Here is a 13,830-nt window from a genome sequence, read left to right on the forward strand (position 1 = left end):
ATGATGCATTTCAGTAGTTGTCTATTTAATGTAAAGCCTTAAACCACTGCTATAGAAATAAGATACACAATCCTCATTAGATGATACATTCTTCCGTGTATATTCTGTATATAGATCATAAAGAATTGTTTCAAATCATGCATTTTATCTGTGGATTACATTAAGTACAATAATAAATACAAAAACTATATCAAATGTTAAAATGTGCAGGTGTAGGTCTTTGCTAAAGACTTTATAAATATTTTATTCTGGGAACTAAGTATATGACAGTTATGAGTGTAAAAATTGCACAACTGGAGTATATATTGACATTTCTATAACACAAATTTAGTTGCACAATATTAGCCCCCCCTCAACAGCTCTACTCTGTAGAGTCTCAGGCCCTTATCCCATATCGTCACGCATGATCAGCTCTGTGAGCGACATGTTCAGGGTCGGGAGGGGACATTTGGCTGTCACACCGGTCACATCCAGTGGACCACTGTGGCATGTTTTCAACCAGCCAGTTTACAGGTACGGCAGAAGAAATTGGTTGTAGAAATGAGGAACGAAAAGAGTAAATTGGCTTTTCAGACACATCCGTCAAGTACTATATAATTAAGAGGGCTCCCAAGTCTGGGATAAGAACTTAAGAGTAATGAGGCAGTGCTCAGAGTTTCTGTTCTGTGGAATCAAATGTGATCAGAATTGAGAACAGCAATCAATTTCATTCAGTTTGTTCAGATTCATCAGCGTCAGCAGCTAGGAGGCAGGTGTAAAAGGAATTTGACCAAAGAAGAGGCAATACAATAGTGACCATAAAAAATAATATTGTTTGTAAGCTTTTCAATGTAATTCGAGCCTTCACCACAAAGACATCAGCCCATCAAAGCTTCATGCACAAGAGTGCAGAAGACCAAGCCTGCTGACCCATCTGCAATTTGTATTCTATTTCTGGTCAACTGACCTGGATTTCCTGTAGACCAAGTCTGCCTGGCAGCCCTGATATTGCTTATGAAAAAGTCTGATTTTTAATAGTGTAGGCAACCAACAGATGACCTCCGAGCTTTACCATGGTGACAGGAATTCCAGATATCAGCTTTCCATTGCTACATAAGACTCCATAGTATACCATCCTCATTTTTAGAGGTCCACATACCTTGAGGTTTTTTGTTTTTTACGACCCTATGTTTTGTGCCTTGAATGTGGATTAATCTTTAATTTTAAGAATTGCTTCAGATTTGAAACTGAAGTTTTCATGGCTCCAATTAAACCAGACCATCAGCTGTCTCAGCTAATTCAGAACTCTCACAGGATTGATCTAATATACAAGTTGTGCATAATGTTAATATTGTTCTGCTTGTTCATTTAACTGGTCTTGTGAACATTTTAGCCTATGTAACTATGTAGGCCTGGTTAATGTTCGAACAGTGCCTGCGGGTTTGGAGAGATTCCAGATCGTGACCTCACCTCTGTCAGCCGACTCAGAACACCAGCATGTGTCGGATTAGTTGAAACTTAATAATATTAACTGAACATAACGAAACAATATCAAGGCGTCATTTAAAGCGAAAACCATGGGCCACGTCAACCCACATCAACTGGGCAGTTCCATCTAAATCCTCCAAGACTATCTTTGTGCTTATTAACAAAGTTGGGAGACAAAGTAATTCCAGAAAGGACAATGCCCAAGGAAGTTAACTCTCTTTCATAATTCTGGCTCCCCAACGTGCCTGTTGACGTGATTTGGACTGAAACACATGCACACTCAAGCAATGGACTTGGATCCAGGACGATCTTCAAATTGGCCTGTGCAACTGCAGGAAAACTCAGATCAAAAATGTTCAATACTCAGATGAAACTAATACTAAAACGATCAAACTAGAAGTATTGATACTGAGAAAATAAATAAATAAAACAAGATTGAATAGTTTTTCCAAAGGTCTGGATCTGTGGCAGAACTAGTATAAAATCATTTGGTAGTAGGGTAGTAAGGGTTTTGAAAATAACAATCTATTTATACAAGGAGTGTTTTAATGTGGTACTGAAATTTTCCTTGATATCAAAATTGAATTTGATATCTTTGTATGCTTTCCAGTGGTTTCCAGATCATTACTATGTGAGGAATCTCAACCTTCGGGTCCAGTATTGGTTGTGTTCAAGGGAACATTAATTATGATTACCAACATACATATCCTCAAGACAAGGACTTGAAAACGTTGCCAGTAAAAAGCCACAATTGTTGGCGTTCAGGAGAGACATTGGTTTAATGGTCTCAAATAGGAAACTTCAGTAGGAAATGATTCAGCGTTCTTGCACACACACCTCAGGACATAGGCACTTAAATTGGCAAACATAGATTATGTTAGTGCTCATTAGGGACATACTGCATGGAAACATCTTTCATGAATGCCCTCAGAAAACCAAGATGTGGCTAAAGAACAAGATTTGTATGTGTCAGTGATTTAATATTGCATATTGTATGTTGTATACTATTTTTCAGGCATAGTAGCTTAGTTGAAGTACAAGGACGGTGGGACATGTCAATGTGCACACACACCAAAATTAAACCACAGCCGCATCTCAAAAATGTGGGGTCATGTTTCTTTATGATGTGGGTTACAGCAAAGCAGAGAGCATGAACTGCAAACGGCTGCAGTGGGGGTCAGGCCAGTTTGAGGGGAACACTATACATGGCTATTACATCACACTGGCCCATAGGACAGAAGGAAATTACTTCTAATATGGGTTGGCCACTTTAAATGATGATCATACCAGTGTGTCAAAAAATATTTCTGTTTGCCTTTGTGCTTGAAAGGGCAAAAACAAATAAATACATGACAAATGAGGCATTGACCTCAAGCCAACCCTTTGAGGACATCAAGTCCTGTACTGATAGGAGGCCCAGTGCCTGTGACAACCCAGATGCTTTAAGGCACCATGATATCATTTTGATTCACTCAGATGTAATCTTGTTTTCATCCATCCATCCATCCATCTTCTACCGCTTGTTCCCTTTTGGGGTCGCGGGTGACTGGAGCCTATCCCAGTGACTTCGGGCCTTAGGCGGGGTACACCCTGGACAGTGGCCAACTTGTCGCAGGGCTCTTGTTTTCAATTGACAAGAAACAGTGTCCTTACAATGAGACAAAGTACATCAGCAAGCATCAAACCAGCTACTCACATGAGATGAGCTTACGTGCCTTGATTATTTCACATTAATTGTTATTAGAAAGATAGATATAGTCTGTGTTTTACAGAATAATTGTAAAAACATGCATTTCATTGTGAATTGTATTGTATTGTATTGTAGGGTTTGTGTTAGTGCAGTTGTACAGGAAAATCAGTGCTCAGGGCCACATGCACCACTGGGATAAAGTGGACATCAGTGATGCAGCAGCCAAAACAGTCACACAAAATGCAAACACATCAAACTGCTCAGCTCCACCGGCGAGCCTTAGAGTGAAACAGGAAACTCATGCATTAATGATACACCACAAGTGAACTTACTCCAGCCACCAGTAATCTACACCACAACACTTGACATGACATGAGCAGTTTTGATTGTACGAATTGATAACTGATAATAATACATGTGACTTTTAGCAGCTACGTCTACATTTAAAGCACACAAACTGTAAATAGGCTATTTGTATGCAGAATTATATGCATTATTGGAAAATAAAAGCATTAGCTATTTTATAGTTCAATCTGTTCTAGGTGTGTTTTCTAAAGATGATAATACAATACAAAAGATCTGATGTTTTAAGTTTTACGTTTTTGTGTAGTGGTAAAAGATCTATGAGTCATAGAATGCTGGTCCATGTACTCTATGCAAGACCCAGAGGAGTTGTTGCTGTCCTAAACTACAAAACCCTGAGACATCAAACCTTGCAATATATTGTATGTGGTTGCCCTTGGCAACAGTACTGCAGTATTACCAACTGAAACAGTAACATGAGGAAGGTACTTATTGCCAAGAAAATATATTTCTCAGGAGTATGGGGATGACGAGGAGAATTATGTATTTAAAACAGGCGTGCTGGTCGAGTGGTGAAGGCGGTAGCACACATGCCAGGCTCCATGTGGAGCTGGTCGCAGTGTTGCAAGTTCAAATCCTGACTCCGACAGTTTACTGCATGTCCTCCCTTCTCTCTCATCACCATTTCCTGCTGAACCATTTCATCCTGTCTAATAAAGCCTACAGACTTACATAAAACAAGCACACCACAAGATTCATGTTGACGTTAAGAAAAAGTAGTATGACAGATTATAAAACCATTTCATACCACTGCCACAGGCGGATCTTAATAAAAGCATAGGTAGTATGTTACTTGGGGGTCACAAAAGTGTCTTTGTCACAGTGAACCTGGTTCCCCCCTCTACTTCTTCTAAAGCCTGGTGTCATCTTCAACCAAGAACCTCTCTACAAGACTATTTTCTGCTATTACGGCTTGGTGTCATCTTGTTCTGCTCTATTTAAAGGCACTGTACAGACTATCTTGTATGAATGACAAGTCTCCAGTTACAGAAGCTAACCTGCTCTCCCTGAGCAGCAGGCTAACAGGCATGTAAATGGACTTTCACACTCAAACAACAGTCATCACTTGCACCATACCACACAATTGGACCTCAAGCTCAGTGACTATTTTTAACATCCCTTTTCCATATTAGAGTCCTGAAAGTTAAGTGTGTGTCAAAATCTCTTCCCCAGGGCTTTGCCTCAGACCAAGACAGAGGATAAACTGCTTCAGAGGCCTCACTTTGGCATAAATGTCAATAATTAAATAACTTTTTTTTTAATCCACAGAAGACTGCCAATTAGGCAAACACCATTATCCTAAATTAATTATTAAACTAGTCACCATCATGCCCTAACAGACATTACTATGGATGTTTTCTGGCGGAGGGTCTGCCACCTGCTTGTTTCATGAAAATGTTATCACTTTGCCTGGAATGGTCAACGGTATGGTATAAACTTATAACGATCTTTCAAAAAAGATGGATTAGTTGTGTTTCCTTGTCTCCGTGAAGATTACCAGGAATTATGCCATTTCATGGAATATTTCAGGCAAAACATCTCCGTTTTTTAAACCTTTTTAAATGTACAAAGTGCTTTTTAAATGTACAAAGTGCTCCTTTAAGGAAATAATATTTTTATGTGCCTCATTGTGTCCATCGACCAAATTGTAAATAAATATGTCAGGGTATAGGTGTATGCAACCAAGTATAATACAGAAAAAAAGTAGCTAGTGACAGCACAGCTAGGTTTAGGTTACTTACGTCTGTGTCGGGCCCCTTATCTGCTCCCGGGCAGGAGAACGTGACAAGCTCATGGCACCTCTTGTGGACCACAAAACAGCAAACTGCGGAAAAAGAAAGAGTAGAGAAAAAAGACAGTTGGAAGAAAGAAGGGACAAAAGATACATCGTTAATACTGTAGATTGATATTGAGACAGTATGACCGAGAGACTGTTCTGATAACAAAGAAAGGAATGGAAAAGCACTCTGGTGTCAGGACTAGGTTGCTTATCGTGGGTCCAGATGGTCAAAACTGCTTATTAACTGACTGCACTTATAGAACTAAACTAGATTTGATAACATTGGCCCACATTTATTTATTTTTACTACAAAAAAAATAAATGGGAACTGGGACAAAGCTTCATTAAAACAGTTGCAGAATGGCTAGTACTGGCTGCCCATCGCCTCAATGAAAAGGACCTTACATACATAGGTACATGATCTCGTCATGTTTGGTAGGTCTCCAAGTGCACTGGATTTAATTTCAAACCGAAGGGGAATTATGTGACACTGACCACGGATGGAAATATATTTCTAAATATGTATTTATTTGGACAAAATGTTTCGTGTCTGAGCATAATGAATATTTATGGCAAAACAAATAAAAATGCTTGGCTTACACTGTGCAAATTTGTATGGTTTTAGTATGTTCCAAAAAATTTCCCAAACTCACTCCAAAATAGAATCTCATACAAGGAGAGACCACAGGATCTCATGTCTGCTGTTTGCAGACGATGTTGTCCTGATGGCTCCATCAAACCTGTACCTGCAGCATGCACTGGGAGGGTTTGCAGCCGAGTATGAAGCGGCTGGGATGAGAATCAGCACCTCCAAATCAGAGGCCATGGTGGCTCGGAAAAATGTGGCCAGGTGGGTGAGGAGTCCTTGTCCCAAGTGGAGGAGTTCAAGTATCTCGGGGTCTTGTTCACGAGTGAGGGAAGGATGGAGCGTGAGATTGACAGGCGGATCGGTGCAGCGGCTGCAGTGATGCAGTCGCTGCATCGGACTGTTGTGGTGAAGAGGGAGCTGAGCCGAAAGGCAAAGCTCTCTATTTACCGGTCGGTCTACGTTCCTACCCTCACCTATGGTCCTGAGCTTTGGGTAGTGATCGAAAGGACAAGATGGCAGATACAAACAGTCTAAATGAGTTTCCTCCACCGGGTGGCTGGGCGCTCCCTTAGGGTGAGGAGCTCGGCCACACAGGAGGAGCTCGGAGTAGAGTCGCTGCTCCTCCACGTCGAGGGGAGCCAGCTGAGGTGACTTGGGCATGGGAAGGTGTTTCGGGCATGTCCCACCGGTAAGAGGCCCCGGGAAAACTCAGGAGGGACTATGTATCTTGGCTGGCCTGGGAACACCTCGGGATGCCCCAAGAGGAGTTGACACGAAGAGGCAGGACACGAAGAGGAAGGACACGAGGAGGAAGGACACGAGGAGGAAGGACACGAGGAGGAAGAACACGAGGAGCACGAGGAGGAAGAACACGAGGCAGAAGAACACGAGGAGGAAGGACACGAGGAGAAGGACACGAGGAGGAAGGACACAGGAGCACGAGGAGGAAGAACACGAGGAGGAAGAACACGAGGAGGAAGAACACGAGGAGGAAGGACACAAGGAGCACGAGGAGGAAGGACACGAGGAGCACGAGGAGGAAGAACACGAGGAGGATATTTAAAGTCAGGGGCTTTTGCCACACTTTAGTGTGTGCAGAGTTGTCCCAGCTCCCCATGGTGCCTCCAATCCTTCAGAACTGTTCGTGTTTTTGTGTACACTGATTTCAACGCACTTCAGATTCATTCAGACCGGGTACGGGTACAGCTCAGGACAAATATATATATTTTTTTTATATAGCAGTTTTTCTTTTTGACTTTTTATAGCTTGTTTTACCAAAGCAAGTTCCTGTGTTTGTGAATTATGTTAATTAACAATGGAAATAAACCTTTTCTGATTCTGATTTTGATTCTGAAATAGATAGTCACATTTATATAGCATTTTTCTACCTTCAAGGCACTCAAAGCGCTTTACATCAAGGAACCAGTCACCCATTCACACACCAGTGTGCGGGTTAGGGTTAGTGCCTCTGTGCCTCTGTGCCTCTGTGCCTTGATACAATCCTATCTTGGAGGTCTACAGAGAATTCCATGGACTTCATAGCTTGAATTGTTCTGACATCACAGTTATCTGTGGGACCTTATACAGACAGGTGTGTGCTATTCCATGTATTTTCTTTTTATTGAATACATTTGCATTACATTACATTTCTAACAAGTTTAGCGGGAAACAAGGCTTTCTTTGCCTCACCTGCGGCTCTTGTCTCTCAACTCTAGGTTTAGAGCAGGGCTTCCCTCAGTCACAGAGCAGACATTTAAAAAGCATTTGTTTTTTGCGTGCAGGTGCATGTGGACACACGCTCATACAATGGAGCGTCTCTGTATATTTGGCTGTAATAATAAGATGTTGTTGCTCTATTAACATCTCATTCAAGCCTATACTCAGACTGTCCGCTCTCTAGACATATCGAAGTACGTACAATAAAGAACATATATCCACAGCTGTATTGACCAGTAGAATGATGCTCAGAATTAGAATCAGAAAAGGTTTATTGCCATTGTCACTATAATAAGTTTGTTTACTCAACAAAAATTGGCCTCTCATCTTCATCAGTCTAAATGTGTCACAGAGTAGCTGCATAAAAATGTATAACTCATCCACTTCTTGAAAACTACAGCTGTCCATCAGTGCTGTTTAATGCGTATGAAGTAGGACCCCGCATCGACAGAGGTGTCTTACAAGCGCCAGCTCAAAACAATTACGTATAGCCTATTTAGCATTTAGAGTTTACACATTTTAGAAAAGATTTCGGATCAGTACCTTGTTGCGGTGATCTCGTCAGTGACCTGTTATTTAGTTTATTTGCTAATCATTCTATCAACAATAGCGGCACTGTTTGAATTGTGGGACAGCAGATGTCCCTATTGGAACAAATCAAAATGAGCTACATAGTGGCATGTCCCTCCTAAATCGGGATGGTTAGCAACCCTATTTACCTTGCTGACACACACTAGCAAAAGACAATCTACCAACCATCCAACAGCTTCCAAAAATTGTGTGTTGTTCCGATGCAATACTGTTATCACATTACACACATTTTTCGGGTATCAGAATCTCAGAATACTCAGCGAGCAACTGCTGTTTACTGCTTGTGGCTAATGCTACGGCTAATGCCTCGAGCAGCTCAAATGCACATTCTGGGGGTTTTGCAGATGCTTAAAATCTCATACTGACAAAAAACACAAACACGGACTTTTGTAAGTCATAATACAAGTATAATTATATATAATTGCATCAAACAGATAGATGCACCGATCATGGACATTTGTACTGGTCTGTCTGGACTGTCTGTATAGAAATGAAATGTTGCTGATTTTGGGACATACTGATATGCAAAGTATAAAATGTGTAATTTCAAGCAGAAACTCCATATTTGTGGAATGAAAGTGAAAACATGTATACATAACTCAATTAATCCAAGTAAATAATCAAAAGATTACCCAATTACTAAAATAATCGATAGCTGAAGTCCTAATACACATTAATAATGGCAAATCAATGCAGCTTTCAGACACAGACCTCTCCTTCGCACAACTCAAAGCCCCTAAGGCAGAAGGTCTCTTGAGCTATTGGTCAGTGCAGTCGATAACCAACATTACTCACTCGCCCTAGATCCTGCTGCAACTATACCAGCTCCACTCTCGACTTGAACCATTTACAAACCACATACCTCAACCACCACAAGAGTCAATTATAGCAACAAGTCAGGAGTCTCATCAACCCGATCAATAGGCTCTCAATTACTCAAAGAGATCAACGTCCATCCCACCGCTAGCTCTCTAATATACATTTTTCCCATCATGGTAAAAAAAAAAAAGCCTCCCCCAAATCAATGACATACCATTCATATCGCCTCAAACCCATGTTGTTTCTGACAAATTATTTTTTATCCCAAAAAATGTCTTCACAGCTTATTGCAAGGCATGGTATCAATATTCTTGCAATGCTAATTTATTGTGTTGGTAATAGATATTTTTCGAGGCAATAAATATATCGTCTGTCAAAAAAATCGTGAGAAGCCAACTTAATTCTCACTGGAAACGATTAGTTGTATTATTTATTAGTAATAAATTTGTGGTATTTCCGCTGTAGGCAAGGCAAGTTTATTTTTAGAGCACATTTCATACACAAGGCAATTCAAAGTGCTTGCCTTGTGTATCATTGTGGAAGTTTTGTCCACCCTAGAAGAGTGACATTGTATTGTGTATTGTGTAACCAATGTGAGACTGCATGGTCTGACTGTAGCTGGGGTTATTGAAATTATATTTTTGTTTGAATTAATAGTATTAATATAGCACTGCATGTATATCTTAGGATTTACTGTACGTCAATCTTGTGTTTTTGTTATTCACCAAGGTTTATTTTACTCGCTACATTTATATAATATCTTCAAATTTGTCCATTATTTTTGAGTATTAAAGAAAAACTACACCACCAATAGACCTATCTATTTAGGTTTTCTCTCCTGCCCTAGGATTCAAACCTATTCAACAAATATATGCTTTGAAGTGTCATTCAGTGTCTAGAATGTGGTTTAGTAGCAAAAATAGCTATTTGTTTTCCTTTTATCCAACTGCTTCACCAGTGGGAAGATTATGAGGATTTAAATGAATTAAATCAATCGCTGCATGGAGAAATATGCAGCAAATGGTGTGCACATGCAGGGTAATATGCGATGTGTTGTTCGATGTGCTAATTGCTGGTTGGGGAAAATGAGAAAGTGCAGTGTGTATGTAATGAGGGTTGCTGCGGGAAGTTGTAAAAAAAAAAGGGGGGGTTCAAATTACATAAAAAGCACTTGGGGTGAACCAAATAATAATAAACCAAATAATCCATGAACAATGTATAGTTACAATTAGGGATGTCAAAAATCATGATTACACAGGGCACAATATAATCATGAGAACAAAAAAATAATCATCTGGCTGTTTTTGTCCAATTTAATTTAATTTTGTTTTTCATACAGTTCAATTTCGTAACAGTAACATATTAGACCACGGGTATGAAAGAAAATTCAACATTTCACTGTTAGTTTGTGTCAATAATCATGAAAAATCGTTAAATTGAAGTGATGTTTTTTGTCACAATAATTGTAAAACTGAAATATGATCTTGTGACATCCCTAGTCACAATTTAAAAGTATGTTTTGGTGAACAACATCTCCCCACAAGATACATCTGGGTCCAAGCTTAAGTATTAAATAAACTGTCGCCTAAGCTTCACTTTAAGTTGAACTACCTCATCTAAACACTTTTAACCATCTACTTGGGTCCTGTTTTCTCTGTCCGACACGCCAATGTAGCAATGTAATGATAAGAAGCGACCACATTTTAAATAAAGAACCTAGAACGCAATAAAACAATATGCTATTTACACTAAGTCATTATACCAACAGTAGAAAATGATATATTGGTAGCAACCTGTCCTAAAATTATAGCAGGGGGGGCGTATACGTCAGCAGAGTATTGAAAGGGTATGGGTTTGTCTTTCCTTGTCCACATTTAGTGTTGTCCAAGATAACTTGACGTAGTTGACTTGTGTACACTGCATATGAGAGTGGTTCTATAAAGCTTATTCTTGCTTGAGCAGACTGGAGGCATGCCACACTATACATTAGGAAGGAAGGAAGATATGCCTTTGTATGTACTGTAAAAGTCAGCGTTGACCCACGCCTGAGTGCCTCCATTCAGGTAAAAAGACCTGTTTCATACATGGCTGGCTCCAGAAAAGCTGTGACGCACTGGAACCTTAATACCTAAATAATAATAACACCTTGTGCTCCAAAGTTGACAATCCCAATATAATAAAGATCGGCTTGAACACAAAGAGAGACGCACCATTTTAATGGGTACAGGGACCAATAATCAACAGCACACAATATTGAACAGAAACGAGTACAAAATACAATGGATATTTTACTAGATAAGTTTTCAGGCAAAAAAAGATTTGAGTGCATCAGCTTAAACTAGACATTTCACTAAAGCATGAGTTTACTAAAGATTTTGCCTATTTTTTCCATTTGACAATTTTGGTGATGTTTATATTTGTACTTCCTGGTTTGACAGTTGGAGCAGCAGTAGAGGTTATTCAATAACTGTTAGCCAGCAACCATATAGTAAACACGGGTATTGGTATCGGCCAATACTCATGACCCGTGAAAAATCAAATGTTTACTTGACCAGAATGTCTCCAAACAATCAGTTTAGACTGTATAACTTTAGTGTGTTTAAAGAATTAGAAGAGAGAATGCTGTGTCTGTGCTGTGTGAGTCTAGAGGAGAGACTACTGCTGTTACAGGAGGAGGCGGAGCAACACGAGGATGACACATGGACTGGAGAGGTACAGAGACACTTTAGTCTGAGGTGTGTCTGTGTGTCTGTGTGTCTGTGTGTCTGTGTGTCTGTGTGTGTGTGTGTATGTGTGTGTGTGTGTATGTGTATGTGTGTATGTGTGCGTGTACGTACGTACGTACATACGTACGTACGTACATACGTAGTGTTTTAATAACCACACAATGTATAGGAGTGGTTAAGGCACAGCATGCATATGCCAGGCTCCAAGTGTCATCCCTACTCTGAAAATGTACTGCATGTCCTCCCTTCTCTCTCATCCGCCATTTCAAACTGTCCTTTCCTGTCTAATCTTAAAAAAGAAAATAATGGTTATTGGCCCAAGCTTTTGCTGGTATTGGTCTAAAATGTCCATGGTGCACCACTAGTTGTCATCACAGTTTTATTTTGTACAATCCTAAAAAACGTAAATAACAGAATCAATGTAATTTGCAGCATAAGCATAGATTTTACAGATAAATTATTATTTTGCGGAAGCAAAAACAGCTTACGGGAGATCCACATTCACTAATAAGACCTGAACGAGTCGAGTGTGGAGACAGACGTTTGCTTTCTCGTATTGTAAGTGCCGGATGGTGTCTGCTTCTTAAATGTGACAGTTGTTGTGACTGTATAGATTGTCTCTGGAGAAGAACTGCTTACAACTAATGCTGGTTGTGAGTGTATTTGGTCTTAACAAGGCAGAAAAGAGAAAGTGTTTTACTTGAATAAGCAGCAAGTGGTGCATTTTTCACAATTTTAATACTTACGTAACGCAACACTGGTTCTCAATGATAGATGACTGATGAGCTCCTTACGTCATGGAAATAAACAAATCTGACTGCACAGTAGAGTTTGACTTGAGTTATGACAGAGGGCAGGGTGACCAGACTCACTGTTCGGAAAAAATTGAAGAAGTGTGTATTCTGGATCCCAGGCAACCAAAACAAGTACCGATAATAATAAGACATATCTCGCAATATTACTTTCTCAAACTCGTGCTGTAAAGTTTGAGCATTGTAGTGTGGGCAACGCCGACAGACCTACTTTGGTCTATTTTAGCAGATTTAAAGCTGAGGGCCACATTTGGCCTGCGGGCCATAGTTTGGAAACCCCTGCTCTATATAGACCATTTGTGCAGGAAATCTGCAATATTCTGTCAAATTAATGCCTCACTTATATCACTGATATAATAATGCATGTTATGCAGAACTTTAAACTGTTCAGAGGGAGAAATGTACGAAGTCATGTCCACCACTCCCAGCGCACTCATTCACAAAGTTAGTTCAACATTTCCATTGTTTTGAATGAAGAGGTTTACTGTAAACTATATTCACATTCTACAAGCTTCCACCGGGACACTTTGTGATTATGTTTGAAGTGAGAACTCTATTATTCAAAGCACGTACATCATTCATTGTTGATATTTTGTGTGCTATGTGGAAAACTACTCTGTTTTCCAAACTACTAGCTGTCACCAAGTCTCTGTCCAGAGTGTCTTCGTGACAGACCTGTCTGCCTGGTAAACACTCTGATAATACTTCAGACAGACGGAATGTATTTTCCCAACTGAAAATGCAGCTTATACTTACAGAAAATGCAGGCAAAATACATTTTCCATTACAGCAATTTAACACTAACCCAGGGAAGGTCATTCATGAGCAGTTTTGGCAACTACATTTGAATGAACCTCTCTATATGTTAGAAAATGGGAAAGGACAGCTAGGAAAATTGCGTTTAAAGATAGTCAGGTGTTAGTGTTAGGTGATAGTTATTGACATATGTCAGCGATGTCTCAAACCACACAGTATTTTATTTGCCGTCTTATTCAAACAAATGTAATTGAATGTTAAGGCAAGTATTAGGCTGCGTGCAGTGTAAACACATCAATATTGGAAGGGTGTATTGTGTGATGCATGTTTTTATCATAAATAAAAGAATTGCGTACTTTATAGTTGAGACCTTTTCAAACAGGCGTGAAAAATATATATAATTCTTATACCGTATTTTCCGGATTATAAGTCGCACTTTTTTACATGGTTTTAGCCGGGGTGTGACTTGTACTACGGAGCGACTTATGTGATATTATTCGTTAATTTCACACTGGCAACCG

General features: G+C 39.7%; 1 protein-coding gene across 2 annotated transcripts in view; it reads right to left on the bottom strand.

The window, feature by feature from the left end:
- The window catches only part of prkcaa (protein kinase C, alpha, a), a 101,426-nt gene that overhangs the window by 59,038 nt on the left and 28,558 nt on the right, over positions 1–13,830 (bottom strand). For both annotated transcript variants that reach the window (XM_072462642.1, XM_072462643.1), the window contains exon 3: positions 5,263–5,345. In XM_072462642.1, the coding sequence (XP_072318743.1) occupies positions 5,263–5,345 (83 nt within the window). The remainder of the gene's footprint in view (positions 1–5,262; positions 5,346–13,830) is intronic.

This window comes from Eucyclogobius newberryi, unplaced genomic scaffold (genome assembly GCF_026437365.1).
Source record: "Eucyclogobius newberryi isolate DKJ021-1_F unplaced genomic scaffold, fEucNew1.0.hap1 SCAF_4, whole genome shotgun sequence".
NCBI classification, from domain to species: domain Eukaryota; kingdom Metazoa; phylum Chordata; class Actinopteri; order Gobiiformes; family Gobiidae; genus Eucyclogobius; species Eucyclogobius newberryi.